The following is a 24,897-nucleotide window of genomic DNA, read 5'->3' on the forward strand; positions in this document are numbered from 1 at the left end:
TCTGTGACATTTAAAAATGCTTCAAAAAGCCATAAATTTCATTTAGAAACAGCAAGAACTTAGAATCACACAAAATCCACAAAAAGAAAAACTCTGCTAGAAAAACTTCTGTCTCATCCAAACTAAAGAGCTTCAAGTTTCCAAATTGATTTGTGATAAGATCACTGCTTAAAATGTGTTGTCTTAGCGTTGTTAGGGCTGGGACGAACTCACCGATGCACATCAGTAATATTTTGAAGATGATGTTTTATTTGTTAGTTATTCATAGGTGCTGCCTTTGAGCAAACACACAGGTTTTTGTATTTGTGATATTTGCCTGATAAAAAGAATTTGCCTAATACAAATAATAGTGTTGTTGCTATCATCTCCATTAGTGCAAATTTCTCTTAACACCAAAATAACAAAAAAAAACAGGCTGCTAACATTTTTAGATTTTGGATGCAACACTTTGTCACTGAATTGTAAAGACATTATGGCAATAATGTTGCTTTCAAAGAGTTACCGGAAAATAGAGAAACACATAAAGCCATGTTTTTTGAACAAAAGTGTAAAGTATCACATTACCGTCACTGACACGCTAAAAGAAACATTTACTACATACATACTCAGTTATTTGAGCGCTAGCTTTGTTCTTAGACATGTCCTATATGTACGACAGGTAACCATATTATTGTTAGCCACAATCCTAAACCAGTAAGAAAATTTTAAGAAACTAGTTAGTATGAAAACATTCTCTTTTCAGAGAAATATGACATTTTTATGCTCTCTATAAAAGCTCTCTATAAAAATAATGTTTCTCCTTCATCCAACCTCTATCCAGTCTTATCTGGAAACTTCTAGAAAACTTACGCCTCATGTACTATATATATATATATATATATATATATATATATATATATATATATATATATATATATATATATATATATATATATATATATATATATATATATATATATATATACATATATATATATATATATATAGTATAGTATAGATAAATTGCACAGACGGTCTCTTTGAATATAAGCTTTTCCTTCACACTCTGTTTTTCATTCATTCATCTTTTTCCTCCCCAAATCAAAATCTAATTCTACTGTGAAAGCAAAATTTAGATACAACACAAAATATGAATATATGACCTGTCCCAGCACCTTTACCCCTAAAACACCTTCAGCAGTGCTGCAGTTTCAATGCAGCCAGCTGTGTTTTGGATTATGCACTTGTATTCACCAGCATCACTCTGGGTCACGTTAGTAATGAGCAGATTGAAGTGGCCTGCAGTTTTCACCTGGATTATATACCTGCTATCTGTGATACGGTCTCCGTCTTTGTACCATTCAGCAGTGGGGTTTGGCTTACCATTAACCAGACACTGGAGAATGACAGGTGTCCCTACTGCTGCCGTTACATCAGTCAATGGTATGATACATTTCGGGGGTGTCTCAGTCACCTGAAACTGGAAGCTACACATATCACTGGACTTACCTTTAAATTCTATCTTTTCATCTTTTGCTGTGTCAGCAAATACATCAAAGTCAATGCTGACATATTTCTCTCCCTCTTCACTTGTTTTATTGTCAGTGTTGGCCACCAACCTGACTGCCCGCTGTGACTCATCAGCTTCTTGTTCAAAATCAAACTCCAGCTCAATTTCTGACACCTGTTCACCATCAAATGATGTGTTGCCAACCATCAAGTCAAACCTCTGGGGCTGGACTTTGGCACTGCCGAGGGACACAGCGGTCAGCTCCCTGCCCCTGGTCTTTCCCGAGAAATCCTTGGCACTTAACACCACTAGGGAAGCCCTACATAGAGTCTCTCCGACAATGTTGATTGCCCTGCAGGTATACACGCCACTATCCTGTGTTGTGACTTTGCAAATCTTCAGGAAATGATTGTCACTATCAGAAAAGTGCAAGTATTTTTTGTTATTTTGAGGAATTTTTCTATCACCTTTGAACCAGGATACGATGGGAGATGGAATTCCCATAAGTGAGCACTCAAACATTACAGTGGTGCCTTCTGGGTTTTCCATGTCACAGATTGGATTGATGAACCGTGGGGGCATCTCGGTGACCTCAAATGCTATTTTCAAGTCATCGTGCTCCTGGGTGACAAAGTCCACAGCACCCTCCTCATAAATACTTGGTAACACATTCAGAGATATGATCATACTCTTATTGTCAGCTGTGTATTCAGGTATGGTGATGATCTTCACCTGTTTCTCAAATTCTTTGACTTCATTTTCATCCAGCTCTACTTCAAGCAGAATCTCTTGAGGAGATGGTGAACGAGAAGAGTCATCTTCCTCCACATCAAATTTCATGACGTGCTGATGGGAGACAGCAGGTGGGACGGGTGTAAACCTTACTTCCTGTGATACAACGATCACTACAGCAACACTTCTGGCTTCGCCAACATAATTCACAGCTTCGCAAATATACTCCCCCTGATCAGCTCTAGTGACATTTTGAATTGTTAGTGAGATGCTGTCACCATCCCGCTCTATAGTAACTCTGTCATCCGCTACCAGCTGGGTTTTGTTGCGGAACCAATTCACCTGGGGGGAAGGTAGGCCAAACACCTCAGCATAAAATGTTAATGTGTCGTTCTCAAACACGTTTTTCTTCATGAGAGGTTTTAGGAAGGCCGGAGGGATCCCCTGCACTTTCTCCTGCAGGGTTGACAACCCCAAAGACCCTCTGGCCTGGCTGAGGATTTGATTTTCTTCCACATTCATTCCAGATAGAGTTTTTTCGATGCCCTCGTCAGTAGGAGAGGTTAGGAATTGAACAGGTGAGAAGAACCTCTCACTTGAGTCTTCTGTTGATGGTCTTTTGTATTCTACAGGGGAGAATGGATATTCCTGAGGGGTCTTAAACCCACCAGATTCATCAGAACTTGGAGTATGAAAGAACACGGGAGACTTCGGAGTGTGAAAGGACTGTGCAATTGGTTGTGAGACTTCAGTAGAGGAGCCTGGGGTGTAGAACCTCTCAGCTACCTCAACTATGTCTTCACTCACAGTGCTGCCAATCTCTATGGACATCTCAGACTCAGGGGACAGCGGCCTCCCCCAGTCTGGAGGAGGACTATAGTAGTTGTACACTGCACCAAAAGTGACCTCCTCTTCCTCTATGGAGCCAGCTGCTGCTGCTCCCCCAGCTTGATCTGCTGAGTCTCTTTCCATACTATCTCCTTCCTTTCCACGGTCAGCAGCAGCTCTAGACCGACCAAGTGGGTTTGCTGTTGTGAGTACTTTAGGCTTGACAATAAATGTTTCTGGTTCTGACTTCAAGCGAACCTCAATTTTCTCATATTCACCCTTAATTTGTGTAGGAGACTCAATTAGATCATCAGCCACTGTGTTTTCTGATACTTCTCTCTTGTCATCCTGGGATTCTAGCATACTACCAAAAACACCGCTGTCAATAGATACTTCTGGGAACGAAATCAGCTCCTCATTATGAGCTTTGTCCTTAGTGGGCTCCTGTATGGAAATAAGCTTATCGCCAGAAAGTTCACCCTCCTTATGCACATACTCTAACATTAAATCAAATTCCTCTTCTAATCCTTTCACATCACGCTTCACATGTTTTTCTACTTCTTCTAAAACCCCCCCAACACTAGTATGGTCAGAATAATTTGCCGTACGTGAGATTTTAGCCTCACTTTCTACAGAGCAAACCCTTGGAACTGCACTTTGGCTTGCTGGTTTTAGAGATTTAGAAATTTGTTTGGGCTTAACAGTTCCTTCAGGTTGAGAAGAAAGTGTGGGAAGGCAGCTTCCTGCAGGTACTTTCTCAGACTCGAAAGCAATGTGGCTGCCAGTTTTGTCAAATGTTTCCCATCTAAATCTCTCCGCTTCACCCGCCTCAGTGTGTTGAGGGAGTAGGCCAAGTTCCTGTGACCCTGGTCTCACCACCTCTGGAGACTCCCGCATTTCCTCAAGAAACTGTTTAACTGCACCACAACTTACTCCTGAAATAACTTCCTTACTGACATCAGTGACCTGGGAGGTTTCAAAAGAGACGGGCTTGTTGGATTCTACTGGAGCATGAGAGGCTTTGTAAGAACTTTCACTTCTGGTTGTAGGTGAAGCAAGCTGAACACAGCTCTCTGTATGCATAGTATCAGGTTTATGTGGCATTACCTCTTCCTGCTGGTTAAGAGACATGGTAACAGACGGTATAAACTCCTCTGGGAACAGTGTTTTCTTTCTTTCCTCTTCCAGAGAAAGATTTTCCGTTAATCTAATTGGTGATGTTGATTCGAAAGTCTGTTTAATCTGAGAAACTTTAATTACAGCAGCAGAACCTTGCAGACCACAGCCGGATATAACCTGAGGCTCTCTAGAGAGACTGGGTCTGGATACAGTAGTTTTGACAGGCACGTCTGTTGGAGCTTGTGAACTCGGAGGTTTAACTTTTGGCAGCACAACACTATCCTGAGCTTTTTGGAAGATGTCAGGTTTCTTGAAATCCTCAGTTAAGCCATAAGGAGACTTCCTCTCTGTCTGCGATGGGGTGAAATCAACACCTGAAAACTTCTTAGGTTTTTCAACTTGATAGGAGACTTCAGAGATACTGGTTACCTCTCCCAACTTATTTCTAGCAACACATTTGTACAGTCCAGCATCAGGGTATGTAAAATTGCTGATATACAGCATGTACATTTTATCATGTATCTCAGTACTATATTTTCCAACAGTGGCTTCAAGGCAAATATGGTCATGATACCATGTGACGTCTGGAGCAGGTTCACCAGTTATAACACACTTCAAGACAGCTGTTTCACCCTCGGAACAGGTTATATTCTCTAATTCAGTGACCACACAGGGAGCTTCACCAACCACATCAAATGAGAAAGTAAATTTGTGTCTGACGGTCTGGGATGCTGCTTCACTACTCGGTCCAGATGACATTCCCTCTGTAAAAACCTGAGGTTTGTCCACACGAATATCCTCAGCCATCTCAGGGATGGGGGTGGCAGCTGTAATTCGAATTTCCACGGGTGAGGTGCTAAAAGATTCGTCTGAGCTGCGGCGTTTAATGATCTCCATCCGAGGCACCTTTAACGTTACCTTTCCTGAATCAGTGTAGGTCTGAAACTGCTCCTCAATCAGACTCTCCTGGTTTTCCTCCTTCATTGGTGCTTGTATTTTTACCACATCCGGTGTGACTCCTGACACTTTTGGCACCTTTTTGTTAGAGATTTCAAGAGTAGCACTGCAGATGGATTTGCCATGTTTATTGGTTATGATACAGTCATATGTGCCCTCGTGATCTGTTGTTGGATAGAATATGGTGAGCTTTGAGTTGTTAGATTTCTGTATGATATCATAGTCAGGATTGTGGTCGAGTGGATGGCCGTCTTTGAGCCAGTTCACAGTAGGTGGAGGATCACCTTGGAACTGGCAGATAAACTCAGACATCTCGCCAACTTTTACTTTAAGTGAAGATATTTCTTTAACAAATACTGGATGTGAGCCTCCCAGACTTCCAAGATCTTTTATGTTTAACTCCACATTTTCAACTCTTCTCTCTTCCTTCTTTATAGCACCTATTTCAGTACTCATCTCCTTACCCTGTGTAGATCTCAGATTTCTCAAATCTCCACTTCTTTCATCCCTCTGTTGTTTCCATTCAGTGTTTTCTCTTGCAGTTCCCATCTCCTTTTCCATAGCTCTCTCTTCTCTTACTTCTGACTGGAAGTGTTGCCTGCTGGATTTATCAACATGCATAGCATGCTTCTCCCTTCTAAACCTCACCACTCCCTCTCTTTCTGAATCATCCTGTCGACTAAGGGATGGGGAGCTTCTCCTGACTGGGGAAGGCTCACGATGGCTTTCATAAGAGGCAGAGGTAAGTTCATATTCCTCATAAGGACGCCCAGTGAGCTGGGTTGGAGAGTATTTCTGGACTGATGAAGCCTGAGAGTCCTTTTGATATCTTACAGGGGCATCAGGTGCACCCACATGGTGTAGCAAACTAGCATCTGCAGCAGGGTGCCTGGCCATAGAAGCCTCAAAAGGAGGTGACAGGTCACACTTTGCAATGGGCTGAAAAACTGACGGTTTTTCTGCTGAAAATAAATGTGGAGGCGGGGGTTCACTGGGGTGGGCTTCATGAGACATGCCACTATGATGGGGCTCACAATAAGTCAGGGGCAGTTGGGGCCACTCAGACTCAAGCTCAGCTGTATCCTCTTGTTCTACTGCATCCTGTTGCCATTTTAATATGCGCTGAGCCAGTGCTTCTTCCTCACTTACAAAGTACTCACTGTCCCTCTGCAGCCTTGTCACACGGCCCTCTGTTGGCAGTTCACCAGCCAGAGGCCACTGCAGAGTTTCACCCTCCTGGTCTTGGAAACCAGCAGGAGCAGACTCACTAGAAACACATTTCTCTCTGACTGTGTTTGCCAATTCTAAAGCAGAGGCCTCTGCGAGATTTGTTCCTGCCTCAGTGGTCTTCCCTGCCTGGAAAGGTGAGTAACCTTGAAGTTCTGCAGTCTGCTCTTGTTCCAGTAAAACATCCTGTTGCCACTTTCTTATTCGCTGAGTCAAAGCCTCCTCTTCACTAATAAACTTCTCACTCTCACTCTTCAGGTCTGAGATGTTTTCCCTCGACAGCTGGAGCTCCTTTTCTGCTCTCGTCTTCTCAAACAGCATCTTCTCTGCTCTAGCTTTTCTTTCAGATCTAGACTCATATTCAGCTTCTGCTGCTTTAGCTTTAAATCTCTGCAATTTTTGTTTCTCATGTTCCAGTTCTTCTACTTTTGTTTTCATTTGTCCTTTGACCAACTGGGCAGATGTTTCAAGCTGCTCTGCTACACCTTTGACTTTAGGTGCCATAGGCATTGGCACAGGAGCTATCTTTTTCTCCATTACTTCTTGTGGGGTGTGAATGTGCTTCTCACTCTCCTTGTACTGTGTGCCTGCTGGAATAGGCAGATCGGTTTCTGAGTTAAATGTCTCCTCTTCTGATATTCTCATGCCTTCCTGCCTGATCCCTAAGGGAAGGCGTTTCTCTTCGCATTCAGTTCCTCCAGTTTCTAGCTTCTTCTCATACGGAGCTCTAAAAAACTTGCCTGCAAACTGATCACATGGCTCAACCTGTTTTTCCCCTTTGCTGTCTGGTGTTTGTTTTTCACTAATAAATCTCTCTGAAATTCTTAATCTGTCCTCTGGCCTTGGTCTTGTTCTTGGTGACTTTTGGGACTTTTGCATCAGTGTCTGTGGTGCTGTGTCTTCTTCTAGCCCAATTGTCACTGTGGAAGCTTTTGTACCCACAGAGGCAGACCTTTCCACCTCTCTGCTTCTCATCTTTATTGTAGATGTGGGTGTTGATTGAGCCATTCCTTCAGGATTATCTTCCCATGCCTCTTTTTTGAGTGATTCATGAAAAGAGGAGTGCATGGCCTCAGTTTCCACAGTTGCTCTTTTCTCCTGCTGGTTGTAAATGTGCCCTGTGGGCTCTGTGGACTTTGCCTCAGGGACAATGGGCAGATCAGTTTCAGGATCATATGTCTCCTCTCCTGACATCCTACTCCCTTGCTGCCATTTCCTGATCCTCAGGGCAAGGAGTTTCTCCTCACAAGCTATTCGTTCAGCTTCCAGGCTCTTCTCGTAACAAGCCCTCAAATCCTCCCCAGCAAATGCTTCTTTACACAGATCAGCTGTTTCTGTTGCTGCTGTGTCTTCTCTAAGAAACCTCTCTCTGGTAGATGTGACTGACTTTGGCATGGTTGACTGTATGAGTAATGTTGCTTCTTGAGAAGGCAGACTTTTAACACGTTCCCCACTTTCAGTGTACATTGTAGCTTCTGGATTAACCGCTTTCTCACCGAGCGGTCCTTCAAGGTTGCATGCTGTCATCCCAACATTTGTAACCTGCACCTTATGGTCATCAACCACATCTGCTTGTATTTCAACAAAACCCTTGACTGTTTTATCCTCTAGTTTCTCTGAATGTTTGTCGTCTGATGTCTTTTCTGTTTCTGACACACTTGTACTGACCAGCTCACCTCTCATTAATTGGATGGCCCTGGTTCTCGACTGAGGCTCGAATGAATGTCTAACACAAGGCTCAGCGGGATCCCTGCTAGAGGTTTTACCTTGAAACTCCCTGTACGTCTCACCCAAATCAAAGGGTCGATTGAAATGCTGAACATCAGGCAGAGAAGCAGGCTTGACCCTAAGTCTCTCGACATAATCTGCATAGCTTGACTCGCTGGCGACAGATTCTAACTCAAACTCAGAGGAAGACATGGTGGAAATAGAAAGCCTCTTTTTCTGTTTGACAGCTTTTTGGAGTGTAGTAAGTTTTGTTCTTACCTCATTGTGGAGACTCTCAGTGTCACTGAACCTCTCACTGTATCTGTCACTGCACCTGTCACTGAACTTATCACTGAATCTGGTGCCAGTGCGTCGGTCACAGTAGATGTCACTGAATCTGTCGTTGAAGCGCTCAGATCTGTCAAACATCGGGGTAGGAGACAGGGCACGCTCAGAGGCAGTTTCTAACTGCTTAGACTCCTTTTCTGGTTCCTTGTCTTCTGAATGGGAACCAGGCATGAAGTACACAGTACGCACAAGAGCACTCTTAGATCGAGATCTACCCTGATGGACCTTGGACATTTTGTCAAAAGGAGACCCGACATATCTGAGGTCAACCCTAAACTTCCTCTCTTTCCTCTGCTCTGCCATGGTATCGATGCTCTCGTGGGCTTTAGCAGTGCGTCTAATAAAGCCAAGATAGTTAGCAGACTGCTCTTCCCTCAGTGACACCAGAAGTGATGCTGTGGATTCTGCAGAACCCTCTATGTTTATTGCCATTACCTTATAACTGCCCGAGTCCTTTTCTTTGACACCATGAATAACTAGACTGGTAGTGTGAACATGCATTTTGCTGTCAGTGTAGATCCTGCGTCTATGCTCTTTAGGTATAGATCTGTTATTATGAAACCAGAGGATAGTAGGAGGAGGGCAGGCAATCAGTTTACATTTGAACTCTGCTGCCTCCCCTTCTAAGACGGACTGAAACTTAAGTTTCTTTGTGAAAGATGGTTTCATGTTTTCTGTCCATGAGCTGATGGATGAAGTCCTGCTGGAGCAACGATTGGCTGACACCAGGCCATGATCTATGAAATCCTCAGTGTCGGAGAAGGCTCCTCTAAGCTGCCAAGTGGCAGTGAGTTCTGTGCTGCAATGCACAGTTTCTTCTTTTCTTTGAGGACAGAACAGTTCTGCAAACAGAAATGGACAACTGTCAGACCAACACAGCTTCCAGGGGTAAAAACTGCAAAAAGGACTTGAATGAATCATTAATGGAAATATTAAATGCATGCAAGGACTCACAATGCCATAAGAAAATTCACTCACCATATTTGTTCGAATAAACGCAAGACTTGATTCTTTTTATTAGAAACCTGCAGGAAGTTTTGATCCTTCGTCTGTGGAAATTTCTTCAAAACATATATTATTTTGTTGTGATTAAAGAAGCATATTTTCAAGATGGACTGCTACCGTTTGCGTGTTTTAGTTCTTGAAACTTGTTTTATGCTAGAATATTTCTTACCTGACTTGCAGACAGAAGAATAAACGCCCTTTCTAATCCTTAAACTTAAACAGGGAATGAAAGATGCACACGTATGAGATGCAGAACTCTCTAAAAACAAATATTATATTCCAAAATTAACCAATGAAGCAGCAGAATTTGGTGAGACGGCGTTTATTCGAACTAATATAGGTTTACTGGGGTTATTTAGAAAGCAAACCACAGGAATCACATTCCACTATCTGCAAGCCAGGCTAAGAAATATTTTGCAGGAGGAAGGTATCAGTTCCAGATTCGGCAATCCTCCATGTCTTTAAAAAATACAGACCCGCGTTTTTCTGGGAAGAAAATCAGATGAACTTTCATGCCAAAGATAAATAAACTTTTGAATGCAAACTGCTCAAGTTCAACAAATTCTCACCTGAGGGAAACCACACAACATTATCAAAGTAAGACCAGATGGAATATGAAAGATAATTTAGAAAGTGTTTATACATATATATGTATATATATATATATATATATATATATATATATATATATATATAAAGATGTCATGCAACTGTGGAGGGTCAAAGTTCATCCTGAAATATAGAAATGATGATAAAAGCATGGACGCATGACAAGTACGATCCAACACAAAGCATCCACTCATGTAGCGGTTATCACTTTGCTCTCACAAACAATTTATCTGCTTCAGTGAGCCACAGCTTGGAGTTATCCAGTGACAGACTACTTTCAAATCAAAATTCAGTTGAGAGAAATCTGCTCCAGCTGTAGTTTTTCCACTCCAGCCATGATGGAGCAATGCTCTCGCTCTAATATGTGGTGAAAAGTTAACTTTATGACCTTACCTTTGACTTCCAGCTCAGTCTTGGTTTCAGCCTGCTCTCTCACGTGAGTCACTGTGAAGAAAGCCATGACATTTATTCCCTTTTCATCAACACACTGATCCCAACATGGGCAGATGTAGACACACATTTCTTTCACATATAATGTACATTTACATGTGTACTGACAGTTTTCTACCCCTCTTAATGTCTTTCCCTACAGAAAGTATTGCTTCCATATCTTTATTCTGAGCAGGTCTCAGAGTGTTTGGATAATTTTCTATTTTTTTCTTTTCTGTTTTTAATACTGCAGTGCGCTCAAACACACTCAAATGAATGTAAGTCTTACTGTAGCTGCCTTGAAGCAAATTCACATTCTGTATCTGAAAATGAGTCAGGTTACTAACTTCTGTCAGTTCCTGTTTTGAGGCTTTTTTGTTAAATTTTTCTGATTGAAAAATAATTTCAGAGAATCAAACCCACTAGTAACTAATGTGACAGTGAATGTTGCACCTCAGTTCAGGACATCCTCTCAAGTTTTGCTTGGAGCTAATTAGGACGGGTTACCTTCTTCGTTTATGGTGAGTGTGGCTGAGCACCTGGCCTGTTCAGCAGTATTAGCAGTCTTACAGGAGTACTGGCCAAATCATCCACTACGACGAGAGTGTTTTCATCAGACAGTGTTTTCATTCTTGTTAGGCTAAACCGAGTGTTGGTTGTGGAACCAGCTTATTTCTGATTTTGGCATGCTAGCTACACACAGATAAAAGTGGGCCTCCCCCCATGTGGCACTGTACAGCTTGTGATTGGTTGGATGAAATTGGCTTTTGGCAAATTGAAGGTATCGTTAGGTGAGTGATGTTGGTGGTGGCTGATCTGTCCCACGTTTGCTTTTGCCCTGAAATAACGCATGTTCATTGGCTCAGTGTACTTTGTTCTATTTACATCCCAGTAAGCACCATTTGTGTGATCTGTCAGGAGCTGGGAATAAGGGAATATCTTCTGTCCTTTCACAGCATAACAAAAACTACAAACTAAACTAACTAACTACAAAAATACTCAAAACAACCAAAACTACTTGGACCAGAGCAAATGATCCCTCACTATCATGGCTGAGCGTCCCCACTAGCATTTCAAATCACTAAACTGAAACTGACTGAGGGCTCATGAGGTCATATTTCAGTAAAGAAAGCGTGGATAAAAACTTTGACACAGAACTCAGGTGAAAAAGGAAAAGGTATACACAATGATATTTACTTGTTTGTATTTTTATGAAAGATTGTTCCCTGAGCCTTGGTCACCTTTCATTGCATTCCTATATAACTATAAAACACATTGCAATGGGAGTAATTTTACAAAGTTAATTCTACATGGTTAATAAACACTTCCAACACAAAAGCCCACATTTTTCTCATTTTTATTATTATTCATTTTATGATCCTCCAATGCCACCATAGGCAGTACGATGGGTTCTTTCCGGGTACTCCAGCTTCCTCCCACAGTCCAAAGTGATGCAATTAGTAGTGATAGGTTAATTGGTAACTCTAAATTGTGAACACCTCTAAAGGTGTGAATGTGAGTGTGGATGGTTGTCTGTCTCTATGTGCTAGCCCTGCAACAGACTCGCGATCTGTCCAGGGTGTGCCCTTCCTTAGACAGCTGGGATGGGCTCCAGCCGATGGATGGATGAATGCCATCATTACACAGGCAGATTTTTTCCCTTTTTCCTTTGCCCACTGTTGTTGCTGTTGAGATTCACTTTAATGTATAACTTAATCCTAACCTCAAAGAACAAGTTCTGAAAACTGAATGTGCAGGATTTGTTATCGCCAGACAGCACAACACCAAATCATAATCTACAGATTCAGTGAGAGTGTGTTGATCTGAAACCAGCACTGCTGTGAGCTTCTGTTAGTGACACTTCAATTGTCTCAGAGTAAGAAAAGCAGCCTTTCTTTTTAGTAATAAACTCACCGTCTAATGTAAGAGTTGCAGAGCAGGACACCGTCCCTCCATTGTTTGTGGCCATGCAGGTATACTCGCCCTCGTCCTCTGGATAAACCCTGGAGATCTCCAGCTGACAGCTGTCATCAAACTGAGATATCCTGAAGAATTCGGACTGTTTGATTTCCTTTTTCTTGTGGAACCAGCTTATCTTCACATCTTGATGGTTGACAAAGGAAAAAGCACGGCTTGTGTAAATATACTGCAGTAAATTTGCACTGTGGGTCAACAGCAAGAGTAAATAAGTCAGAAGGTGGTTAATTAGTCGCGTGCCATAATCAAGTTTCAGTGAAGTCCCAATGGCTTCAAGAGAAGACCAAAGGACACACTACTACTGAAACTTATGCGTAGGTAGGAAATTCCATTCACAGGAAGTGGCCACAGGTTTGAATAAAGTTTCAACTTAAAATTCTGTGCAGCGTAACTACCAGGAACTGAGCAATACCATCACTTTGTTTCAGTATTAAAAAAATCACAGCATCACTCAATAAGAAATTGTATTTTTTACCATCTCCACGGACTTTGCACTGGAAGCAAGCTGGTGCGCCCTCGCAGGCTGAAGTGCTGGCCATGGGTGAGATGATGACAGGGGGAGCAACAGTGGCGGGGGAGTCTGGAGAAACCACCTCTGAAACTGCAACACAAGAACCTGAATCAGTACAGATACAGCCACTTACAATGTCTGCCTGGACCCTGGCAGGGCAATGGTGGGTCCTCGGCCAATCCTTGACTGGTCTCCTTGACGGTTGCTATATTGCCGCCTGTGACGTGGACGACACAACTATGAGTAGTAACGCCCTTAATGAGCAATCAGTGGTAAAAGCATGTGTATCCACCAGGGGGAGCAGTGTGGAGGCTCCCTGCAGGCTTGCACTGCATATTCATACACTTTCTAATTAGCTGGTTGGTTAGCGATGCAAAAACTCCACACGCTGTCAGGTAAGAACACTCTTATACAAATAGTCTTCTTCTTTATCTTTTCCAAAACTTTAGGAAAACTTTTTTCTTTTCGTATTTTAGTGCTTGTTGTTCTGCTGCCCTACATCATTTGCATTATATTGAAGCTATCATCACCTCTTAATGATCACGTTGAATTAATAATAAAGTGCAACTTAAAAATATGCAGAAGTCATTTCCACCTTCTGGTACGATCTGACCTATTTCTGGTGGAGAGTTGTGTCCATGAAAACTGTGATGTTGGGCTAATGGCGAGAGCATGCACTCTACTCAGGAAAAAATGCCGATTTCAGCAGAAACCAACAATCTGTTTTATACAAAACTGACTATCAAGTCACATCCATGTCTCACCTTCAACATTGAGTGTTGCAGTGCTTGTGGCAGTGCCATACTCGTTCTTGGCCTCACAGGTGTAGACAGCAGCGTCTTCAGGAAAGACCTCGATGAGCAGCAGTGTGTGCTCGTTGCCATCGTGCAGGAACTTGCACTTGAAGCCAGCGGAGAGAGCCTGGGAGTTTTTGTACCAGAAGACCTGAGGCTGGGGAACACCGCTCACCTGGACTGAGAAGCGAGCTGGTTTTCCAGCCTCCACCGACTGGGGCTCCATGTGGCGAAGGATCTGAGGAGGCTCGGGGACTGAACGAGGCAGAATATTTTAGAGGTAAAGTTTAACTGGAATATACGGATATTCTTGCTCCATCCTCTCATGTCACTTCCCCTGTATTAAGTTCATGTGTGTCTATGTATTTGGTCACCATATTTCACTTCCTGTGTTATTTGGATTCTTTGTCCTCTGTGCCTTGCTTTTAGTTTTCTCATCATCCATTTCTTTTCAGCTGTGTTTTGCTTTCATCACATCTCCACTTTCCTGATTGCTGTTCTCTGTGGGTGGATTTAATTTTCCCTTTTGTGCTTCATGTTTTGTTTCCTGGACCTTTTGTGATGTAATATAAATTGCTTTCTTGTGTCCATCCTTCCGTGTCTGCATTTAGGCCTGCTAGAACCTTCAGCTGCGTGTACAGCGGTCCCTCGTTTATCGCGGGAGTTACGTTCTAAAAATAACCTGCGATAGGCGAAAGTAGCCAACTTTATTTTTTACAATTAACGTAGATGTTTTAAGGCTGTCAAACCCCTCACTACACACTTAATACACTTTTCTCTCTTATTTAAATATTCTCAAAGTTCAGGCCTTGTAGAAAAATAAGTCCAGTATTACAGAATGAAACCAAAGGGACCTGCAGGTGACGACGTTTTCAGCGTTGTTGTGTTTGTTGGGGAGAAAACTTCACGTCAGAGTCACGCTGCTAGCAATCGAAGATTTATGTAAATTTGACAAGCTGAACGCATTCTGTACTGTACAGGAGACACAGCACGAGATTAATTGACAATGCGCTGTAAAAAACCCAAAAAACTAAATTGCACCAAAAAAAATCTGCGAAACCGCGAAAGGCAAACCACGTTATAGTGAGGGAGCGCTGTATATACTTGAGCTTGTACATATACGTTTAACCCTGTGATTAGAGAAAAGTCCTAAAAAAATTCAAACCCAGTTCTAATTTTATTTAAATCATTAAAGATATATGCTGAACAGACATTTTACCCTTAAAAATAGCAGCTCAAAGAAATAATTATAAAGCCAAAATGGTGAGAATGATGAGTGTATGTAACCTTCAAAGCACAATTGTATCACTGATGAGAAAGTTTGAAATAAATGGCCTTTTTAGAAACAAACAAGAAACAACCAGTTTTTATGTGTTCATACTGTACATCATTCTTTCTGTGTGACGTCACGCTGGACTTACTGTTTATTCGAAGCTGCATGGTGCTTCTATTTTTGCCAGCGATGAAGGTGTACTCCCCAGCATCACTCCTGTAGGTCTCTGAGATGGTGAGGCGATGCAGCTTCCTGATGGTCACGTAGTTAAATCGTTCTTCCATCGAGAACTGGATCTCCACACCGTTCTTCAGCCAGTGACCCTCCACATCTTCTTCATTCACTTCAAACTCAAAGGTTGCACGGTGTTTCTCCAGAACCTAGGAGGGGATAGTGAAATATTTACATTTCTATCTCTGTTCAATTCAATTCAGTTTTATTTATATAGCGCCAAATCACAACAACTGTCGCCTCAAGGTGCTTTATATTGTAAGGTAGACCCTACAATAATAGAGTTAAGGCCCTATTTTCTGTTGAAAATGTCAGTAAATACAATCACCAAGCACCCAAAATTCTACTATTTAAGTTGCTTTTTAAAATGTGAGTGCAGTAAAACATGCTGTGGGGGACTGACAAACCTGAGCGGGTCATATGTAAACATTAATAGTTTTTTTTTTTTTTTATGGCCAATCGTCACTGCTTCCACAGAGAGAACAGAATAATATCTAAATATTTACACACTGTTTCTAGTGTATCTTTATGCCTTATTACTTTAAGGCATATTTCTAAATAAGAAATAAAAGAGAAATAAAAATGTTAATGTCAGGTTCAGTATCTGTAAACTTCGCCCGTGTCTTTCCAAGCTAAAACATATAGATGCACCAAACTGACACTAACTTCTCTGCGTAACGCCTGTGGTTGTGAAACAGAGCAGCTTTGGTTGCAAAAGTTAACTTAGGATTAAAATAAGATGAAACTCATTGCAATTAAATAAATGAACAGTCTTAAAAAACAGCGAATCACCTTTAATCCTCAAACTGTGATTACCTGAAAGACAGAAGTTTTATTCTGAAACATCAGTAAATGAACTTTAAAACCACTTCACCGTAATTTCCCGCTCAGGAGGTTCCGAGATCCGAATGTCGCGACCCTCCACTGTGAGCCGGGCCTTGGAGACGCTTGATCCAGCTACCACTGAATATTCCCCAGCATCAGACATTCGAACCGTCTGGATCATGAGGCGGTGAACATACTTCTCTGCTGTCACAATATACCTTTGGATTCAAGGCAGAAGATATCCAACTCACAATTAACCTCTAAAAGCTTTCATTGTCCAAAGGAGACGCTGGGAATAGTGATTTTCAGATTAAGTGTGGCCAAACTTTGACGAGCACTGACAGACCTTTCCTCAGACATGTCCATCTCCTGACCGTCCTTCATCCACATCACCTGGATGTTTGGCTCAGAAACCTCACACTCAAAAATCGCCTTCTTCTTCTCTGTGATCTTTATGTCCTTGATCTTCTTGGTGAATTCAATCACACGAGCTGAAAGAACAACATTTTCAGAGACGTTTCGTAGCATTTCTCACCTCTACAGACTGTAAACGTGCTCAGCACCAGGTTACCTTCGACAAAGAGATTAGCAGTGGTGGCAGCAGAGCCGGCCACAAACTTGTACTCTCCTCCGTCTCCAAAGTGAACGTTTCGGATGGTGAGGGAGTGCGTAAGCTGCCGACTGCGGACCTGGCACCTGTCCGACGACTTCATTTCCACGCCGTTCTTCAGCCATTTGTACGTGATGCCTTCATAGTTGACGGTGACCTCAAAGGTGATAGTGTCTCTCTCTTGGGCATTCAGGTCCTTCAGCATGGAGGTGATCAGAACCGCTGGAGGACGAAATTTGAGGGAAATACAAAAAGACACATTCACTGTGTTTGCTTTTGAAGAATTTCAGCTATTACTGTATGCAGTTATTCAGATATGCAGCTCAAATATATAGCGAGAATTCTGAAACTTTAAAGCTTAAAATATGTTAAATTAGGTGATTATATAATTTAGAAATTATTTTAACCCCCCTTTTGAGTCTCATTCTGATACAGTATTTTCATATCACGTTGTGGGAGGTCAGAATTCTTACGGTTGACGGTGAGTGTTGCAGACACTTGGTCGTTGCCACAAATGAAGGTGTACTCTGCAGAGTCGTCCCTGCTGGTGTTCATGATCTTCAGCTGATGGAGTTTTCCCTGAACCACAATCCTGAACTTGTCACTCATCTCAATCTCCACTCCGTTCTTCAGCCAGGTGGACGGCACATTGAAGTGGGAGACTTCACACTCGAATGTGGCCACTTGAGTCTCTGGTACCTCCACACTTTTCATGGGTTTAGTGACCAGCAGAGCTGCATGTAGTAAATCAGGTCACAAGACATGGATAACAAAAGATTAGACAAATATTCTTCTCGTCTCAAACACCATAAACATTCTTTATATTCTTCAGTAAGTGGATGGACTGCTTTTCACTCTACCTGCAATCTGTGCTTAAGTGTTTTTGATCTAACATTCATACTCTGATGGATGTGTCAGAGAGCAGCTTGGAGTTACTATCTTGCGATCTAAATGCAAGACTTCACATGCAGTTTGTCTTATAGTGCTACATACCCTCCACGGTGAGTACAGCACTGCACTGCAAGTGTCCAACCACAGCCACGTACTCTCCTGCATCGCTGCTGTCCAGATTCTTCAGGATCAGTTTGTGTGCTTTCCTCTCAGACAGAATCTTGCACTTCTCACTTGACTTCAGCTCCAAACCTTTAAACATCCACCTAACAGGGATGTTGTCATGTGAGAGGCTCATCTCAAAGGAGGCTGTGCCATCCAACAGAGACGTCGCATCTTTTATCTTCTTCACAATTTTGATTTCTGCAGGAAAAAAGTAGCAGATAAACCACTCATGTGATATGATGATACCTGACAACATTGTGCACAATTCTTGGTTATGCTGATAAAATCTGACACTTACTCTCTACGTTGAGTCTGGCATTGGCAGAAAGTTTTCCAAGTTTGAAGGAGTAAACAGACTCGTCCTGTATGTTGCAGTCCTTGACCTTCAGTGTTTGGACCATGCCACTGGAGACGATCTCGTACTTTTCGCTGTTTTGCAGTTCCACCCCGTTCTTAATCCACTGGGATCCTTTCACATCGGGGTGTGTGAGCTCCAGTGTGAACACTGCTTCCTGGGTCTCCGTCACGGTCTGGTTCCTCAGAGTTTTCTTGATCTTCACTCCTGCATATAAATATAAAGCTCTGCTAACTTTAATGTATACACACGGAGGTGATTCGTTAGTTTTGGAAGCATTTTAGTTCTGTCAGGAGAGGTGGGACAGACAGAGACTGAAGTCCCCCCGGCTTACCTCTCATCACATCTGAGAGTACAAGTTCTTAACATCCAGCCTCTTATGTTAAAAGTGATGCAGAGCGCTAAATGGAGTCTATCTGTATGTGCTTTTACTCATAAATCATCTTTTTTTTAAATCAAACATACAATAGAGATATAAGTCTAATTAATATGAGGAATGAAACTTATTCTAATGTGCAGATATTATCCAGCTTCATCCTTGGCACATTGGTGTCACACATGATTGTATGATACATGAAGTATGTTGCAAGTGTTAAACACAGATTAACATGAGGGGATTTTGCTGGTGGTTAATCGTGTTTCGCTTCCTAATAGTGATCAGAATATAATCAGGTATAAATTTAACCAACATACAAATAAGAAAATATAATCTATAATAATGATTCTAGGTGCAGGCCTCTCACTGAGTGTGTGTGTGGAGATGACCTCAGAGGCTGTGGGTGTGTGTGGGTGTGGAGGATGGGAGGGGGAAGTGAGCGAGCCGGAGAAGCCACTAATCTAAAAGAACGTCTGATTTTAATGTGCAGGATTTAATAAAAGAAATCATATTGAGTATAATGGGACAAATGAACAGAGTTATGAAGAGAAAAAGTGAGAAAATGAATGTGTTAGGACAGATGAGGTGGCAGTAATGGTGGATGGATGTCACAGCCACTGTTATTGAGGTGAAATTATAGCAAGTAACACCAGAGGAACAACCAATGCCGACACTGTGGGCTCACTAATTGGATTTAGGATTTTTGACTTTTTCTCTACTTATTTTTGCCGTTTGAGATTATAAATCCAAGAGGATTGAGATTTCCATTGTTTCTGAATGGGATGCAACTTCCATGAACCTGGCTCTATTTCTATTGGACAATATCCACACAGAGATGAGTGTGTCTGTGGCCATTCTCTCCTCAGACCATCTCCTCTCAAAGATTCTAATAAAATCAGCATTAACTCAGAATCAGTTAATTAGGTAAGAATAATTCAAGTAATTTGATTCTGTAATAATTATTCTAATTTACTTTGGCTTTTGCTTTAATAAAATACGTTGTATTCAAAAAGTTTCATTTGTGAACCTTTTTAAACTTTCGTGAAACAGTAAATGTAAAAACCTGAGGATGAATCCATATTAGTATAAATAGCTCCTATTATTCTTAGATTTACAAGCTGCTAAGTTACTGAGGGCTCCCATTTTTTTTGTTTGTTTGTTTTAAATGAGAGGAGCCATGGTAGTTAGTACTTATAGAGGGATAGTTATTACTGGATGAATCCCCTCACCCATACGCTCCATCTAAGATCTGCTCCGCCTTCTGGGTAAAACTCATAGGATCAGAGATTAGGATTAATCCCGACTTCCAGTATTGGAGTACTGGTCCCATGGATCGACCGTACAAATATAACACTTATTATAGTTACTAGAGCTATAATATGTATAATAACTACTGCAAATATTGTGATAGTGAGTCTGTCTGAAACTATCATAAAAGTTTAAACAAACATTTACCAAGTCATTATTTTTTGCGACAAATGAACAGGACATTCCCAGATAACCTTTAGAGCTGTATATAACAGACAAAATCTTTCAGTTTTCAGCACTCACTTTGCATTTTTCCCACAAAATGTTAATTTTTAAATTTTCTTTCAATAACTACTTTTATTTTGATTGTCGTATTTAATTTACCTCAGTATGTTCCCGGTAAATGTCCTGTTTTATTTATCTTGGTTATGTGAACACTATGTGTGTGTGTGTGGTAGTGGGAAGCTAGTACTTACCCTCCACCCTGAGATTAGCTGTAGTTTTGGAGTTGGCCACCTGGTAGGTATACTCTCCGACATCCTGTGGCCTGGTAATGTTGATGATGAGGCGCCTGATGGCTCCGTTCACCTCACTCACCACATTCTCATTGAAGTCAATGGGCTGGCCCTCCTTAAGCCACTTGCCCTCAGCATTGGCATTTGCAACTTCACACTCAAGCTCAGCAGTCTGAGACTCCGCCACTGTCACATCCTGCAGGGGCCGTGTAATGGCTCCACCTAATGGCAGCAGAAAGTAACATTTCTGTTTCACTTCTGACCACATGTCCTAATCACAGAAACAGCAAATGCCAACACACACAATCTTCTGTCATAATAAAAAAACAGCTGCTTTAAAATAATCCACGTTTTTGTCAAAGATGGGTATGGGTAGGTATAAATGTCAGCAAAATGTGAAATGTGTACCAACAATTAAGTAACAAATTATCATCTAGTGTGTGGATTTCCCTTATCTGAAGTGGCAGGTCAAGGAGCAGCAGTCTGAGAAGAGACCAAACCTTCTTCTTCCCACCCACTTCCTCCATCCAAGGTTGCACCAAGTAATTCCCAGGCCAGCCAAGAGACATAATCCCTCCAGCATGTCTCGTGTCTACCCTTCCTCACCCAGGAAACATCAGATGCACGAACCACCTTACCTGGCTCCATTCTATGTGGAATGAATCCCTCTCAGATAACTGAGCTCCTATATCTAAGCCTGAGCACAGCGATCCTTCAGAGAAAACTAATTTCTGTGCCTTGTTGTTAAGATCTCATTCTTTTGATCATTACCCAGAGCGTGTGACCATAGAACAGAGTAGGGACGTAGATCAACCAGTTTATCAACATCTTTGCTTTTACACCCACCTCTCTCTTCATCACAATGGAGGGTTACAGTGTCCAAATCGCTGTAGTCGCTGCACTAATCCATCAATCCCCTACTTCCCTCTCCTCTCACTCTGAACAAGCCCAGGATTCTTAAATTCCTCCACAAAAACTCATCTCTGGCCCAGAAGCAAGCAAGCAATGGATACCCCATGTTCTCGAATGCCTTCTCCTAATCCACAAAACACTTGTAGAATATGCTTGAATATTCTTGAGAGGATAGAAAACTTGTCCAGCTCTTTACGTTGAGGAATACAACCACGTTGTTCATCTTCAATCTGAGGTTCAACTAACTGATGTATTCCCTTCTCCAGTAATCTGGCATAGATCCTCCCAGGGAGGCTGAGGAGTGCGATCTTTCTTGAAGATGGGCACTACCACCCCAATGTGCCAGTGAGTCTTTTTTAAAATCAGTGATTGTGTAAATGATTTCATCTGAGTAAAACACACAATATCCATAATATCTTAAAAGTTAGACATACCAGAGACAGTAAGCTTGGCACTAGATGTCTTTTCACCAGCATGAAACATGTACTGGCCCTCCTCATCTTTCATGGCGTCAATGACTGTCAGAGAGTGAGCCTTTCCCTTTGACTCAATCTTGGATTTGGGTCCAGGTTTGATTTGCTGGTTCCTGAATGTCCAGACTGAGTCAATTCCAGGGTGAGAGACTTCAACATTAAACGTCACATTCTGGGACTCTGAACACACTTTGTCCTCCATGTGTTTCACAATGTGTACCTCTGTAAAAATGAAATGGTTAGAGTATGAAAGTGAGACTGGAACCTAAAAACAGTATCACGCTGAAAGTACAATGCTGTGAAAAAGTATTTGCCCCCTCCATGATTTTTTTGTATATATTTTTCTCACACTAATATTTTCAGTCAGCAAAATTTACACTAAGTTTAGACCAAATGATAATTTAATTCTTTAAGGAAAAAAGGTGCCTGAACTTACATGGCTTTATGTGAAAAAGTAATTGCCCCGCTTGTTAAATCATTAATTAACTGATTAGCCACATATTTTGGAAAGCCGAGTTCAATAGTCACACCCAGAGCTAATTACCAACAGACCTGTTGACTAGGGATGGGTATCGGTTCTAACATAAACGGTAGTAACCACACCGAAAAGCAGCGCACATTTCGGTGCTTTATTTCGGTGCTTTTTTTTTCCTGAGCTGTGATACACTTTAGATTCTAGCCAATCATTTTACGTTTCCGAGGATAGTAGGCGGGCCCAGGTACGTACGTTCTTTTAGAGCAGAGCTACAGATTAAAAATGCCCAAGGCGAAGCGGTCAAAAGTCTGGCTGTACTTCACAGCAAAAGATGCAAACTCAGCAGCCTGCAACAAGTGCTTTAAGCTGATACTGTGATACTGTCAAAGGAGGTAACTCCTCGAATCTGACGACGAACCTGGCGACGTATAGCATTTTGTTAAAAGCCGAGAAATGCGCCGTATTTGATAGCTTGCTAAACATGAGAGGTTTTTGGACAAAGTGTGTGTTCTCCATTCTTTAAGCACCGGTTCAAGCACCGTTTCAAAAGTACCGGTTTGGTACTGGTATCGTATAAAACCTAAACGATACCCATCCCTACTGTTTACAGACTCCAAAAAGGCACTGATTACTCTTCCAGGAGGTCACAAAAGAACCCAAAACAACCTCTAAAGAACTTCAACCTTTTACAGCCACAGTTAAAGTCAGTGTTCATGATTTAACAATAAGAAACATAAGTGCAAATATGGCATCCAAGGGAGACGTTGACTACAAAAGACACAGTTGACCAAAAGGCAAAAAACATTACAATGATTATACACCCACACGGTGATCTGAAGCACTTTAGCATATCCACCTTTAAACTGGTCAAAAAACAAAATAAAGGTTCAGGAGTCAGTCAAATCCAGTTAAAATCTGGACTGGGATCCTGTTGTGATGCTTTGGCGTGACTTTAAACAGACCGTTTATGTTCAAAAACCCTCCAATGTGGCAGAGTTAAAACAATTCTACAAAGACGGCAGACAACATTCATACACAGTGATGTGGAAGATTCAATGTTTCATTGCAGTTCTTCCTGCCAAGAGTGGCCTTACCAGTTATTTGGTTAGGATAGGCCAGATAGGTTTGGATAGCTTTTTGCCTTAACAGATAAAATCGTCATTTAAAAACTTTAAAAATTTTTGCCTTTACTTGGGTTATAATATTAAAATGTGTTTAATGATTTGAAATATTTAAATATGAGATATATGAAAAACAAAATCCAGAAGGTTACATATACTTTTTCACTGCACTAAAAATCTTTCTTACCTTCAACCGTCAGGCTACAGCTGGTGTCAACCTTGCCAACAACTAGTTTATAGTGACCCTGATCAGATGCAAAGGTTCTGGTGAAGACCAGCCGCTGCTTTGCTCCCTTTGCCACCATTTGGATTCGGTCACTGGGTGTCAACAGTTTGTCATTATGGTACCATTTGACAGAGCTGATGTCCTGGGCAGAGATCTTAGCCTCCAGGACAGCCTTTGTGCCTTCAATAGAGGATACATCCTTCAGTGGCACTACAATGTCAATAGCTGTAAGAAAGAGCAACAAGATGACAGTCAAAAGTCACAATTTTTTTTAACAAAATATTTTTAAGTTTATATTCAAACCCAATTCTAACTCTTACTTTGAACACTGAGTTTGCCTGAGGTGGAGATGTCCTGGGCAGGAACCACAAAAGAGTACAAGGCAGCATCTTCTGTGCTGATATTCTCCACCAGCAGCTTGTGAACCATCTTGTCAATGACAATGTGGATACGTTCCGAGGCAGAAATGGCCTGGCCGTTCTTCATCCAGGTTCCCTCAACATTCTCTTGGGAAAACCTGACCTCCAGCTGAGCAATATCACCCTCACAGACTATCAGATCAGTCAGGGGCTGCATCAGTGTCACTGGACGCACTGAAGGCAGAGGTAAAAACATGCAATCAGACAATTACCCACAATGTTTTTCAACAGGTTAAAGTTGTGAAACAACAGAACGCTGTTGAAATACACTGATGAAAATTCTCTTGTTTGCCAGCAGCAGTAACATGCACTTCACATTTTAAGCTTACGTTTCATTTTTAGTGAGGCACTGGTCTTCAGATCACCGCATACAAAGGTGTATTTTCCCTGGTCCTCTTTCCTGACATCCTTGACAGACAAAGTGTGTCTTCCTCGACGTGACGATATGATGTATTTATTGCTGGGTGAGAGAACTTTGTCTCCAAAGAGCCAGCTGCCCTCAGCATCTTCACGAGATAACTCGACCTCAAACTCGCCAGCATAGGATTCTGGTACCTCAATGTTCTCCATTTGTTTGATGAGCTCGAGAGCAGCACCTGGATACAGAACAACATACCGAACCATTTTTATGTAATTTACAGGAACAGGACAGTTCCGGTGGATATTCTAGATAAATTACCTTCCACGTGAAGCCTTGCACTCGTTCTTATGTTCTCATCATCTGCAATCACACAGGTGTATTCTGCGTCATCCCTCATTTCAATCATTAGCACAGATAGGAAGTGGACTTTTCTGTCAGAGTGCATTCTGTATTTGTCTCCTGAGAAGATCTCCGTGTTGTTCTTAAACCATTTGACTCTGACGAAGGGTTCATTGGTTTCACACTCAAAGGTCACCGTGGTATCCTTCTCCTTGGCACTCGTATCCTCCAAGTTTTGGGTAAAGCTAACTGCTGTCTTGGCTGCAACAGCGAAATGAAGAAGACAAAAACAAATCAAGACAAAGAAAATTTAGCATGGCGCAGAAATGATTTTAGATGAACTTGCTTTA

General features: G+C 41.7%; 2 protein-coding genes across 4 annotated transcripts in view; both read right to left on the reverse strand.

Annotated features, from left to right (window-relative positions):
- Positions 1-24,897, reverse strand: part of LOC146650368 (titin-like) — a 218,405-nt gene that overhangs the window by 175,170 nt on the left and 18,338 nt on the right. For all 3 annotated transcript variants that reach the window (XM_085383775.1, XM_085383778.1, XM_085383776.1), the window contains 17 exons: positions 24,527-24,808; positions 24,177-24,443; positions 23,749-24,021; positions 23,390-23,653; positions 21,568-21,828; positions 20,183-20,443; positions 18,026-18,289; positions 17,665-17,925; positions 17,145-17,405; positions 16,633-16,893; positions 16,408-16,552; positions 16,111-16,279; positions 15,154-15,385; positions 13,703-13,987; positions 12,903-13,028; positions 12,365-12,553; positions 10,415-10,465 (listed from right to left, as the gene is read on the reverse strand). In XM_085383775.1, coding sequence (XP_085239901.1) covers positions 10,415-10,465; positions 12,365-12,553; positions 12,903-13,028; positions 13,703-13,987; positions 15,154-15,385; positions 16,111-16,279; positions 16,408-16,552; positions 16,633-16,893; positions 17,145-17,405; positions 17,665-17,925; positions 18,026-18,289; positions 20,183-20,443; positions 21,568-21,828; positions 23,390-23,653; positions 23,749-24,021; positions 24,177-24,443; positions 24,527-24,808 — 3,852 coding nt within the window. The remainder of the gene's footprint in view (positions 1-10,414; positions 10,466-12,364; positions 12,554-12,902; positions 13,029-13,702; positions 13,988-15,153; positions 15,386-16,110; positions 16,280-16,407; positions 16,553-16,632; positions 16,894-17,144; positions 17,406-17,664; positions 17,926-18,025; positions 18,290-20,182; positions 20,444-21,567; positions 21,829-23,389; positions 23,654-23,748; positions 24,022-24,176; positions 24,444-24,526; positions 24,809-24,897) is intronic.
- On the reverse strand, positions 972-10,046 carry LOC146650371 (uncharacterized). Its single transcript, XM_085383779.1, has 2 exons — positions 9,386-10,046; positions 972-9,249 (listed from the first exon to the last, which is right to left on the reverse strand). Exon 2 carries the CDS (start codon positions 9,074-9,076, stop codon positions 1,163-1,165), a length of 7,914 nt encoding a protein of 2,637 aa, XP_085239905.1. The 5' UTR covers positions 9,077-9,249; positions 9,386-10,046; the 3' UTR covers positions 972-1,162.

The sequence above is a fragment of the Rhamphochromis longiceps genome, linkage group LG16, assembly GCF_057381845.1.
Source record: "Rhamphochromis longiceps isolate RC_006_pf linkage group LG16, R_longiceps_female_GT1.1, whole genome shotgun sequence".
Classification (NCBI taxonomy): domain Eukaryota; kingdom Metazoa; phylum Chordata; class Actinopteri; order Cichliformes; family Cichlidae; genus Rhamphochromis; species Rhamphochromis longiceps.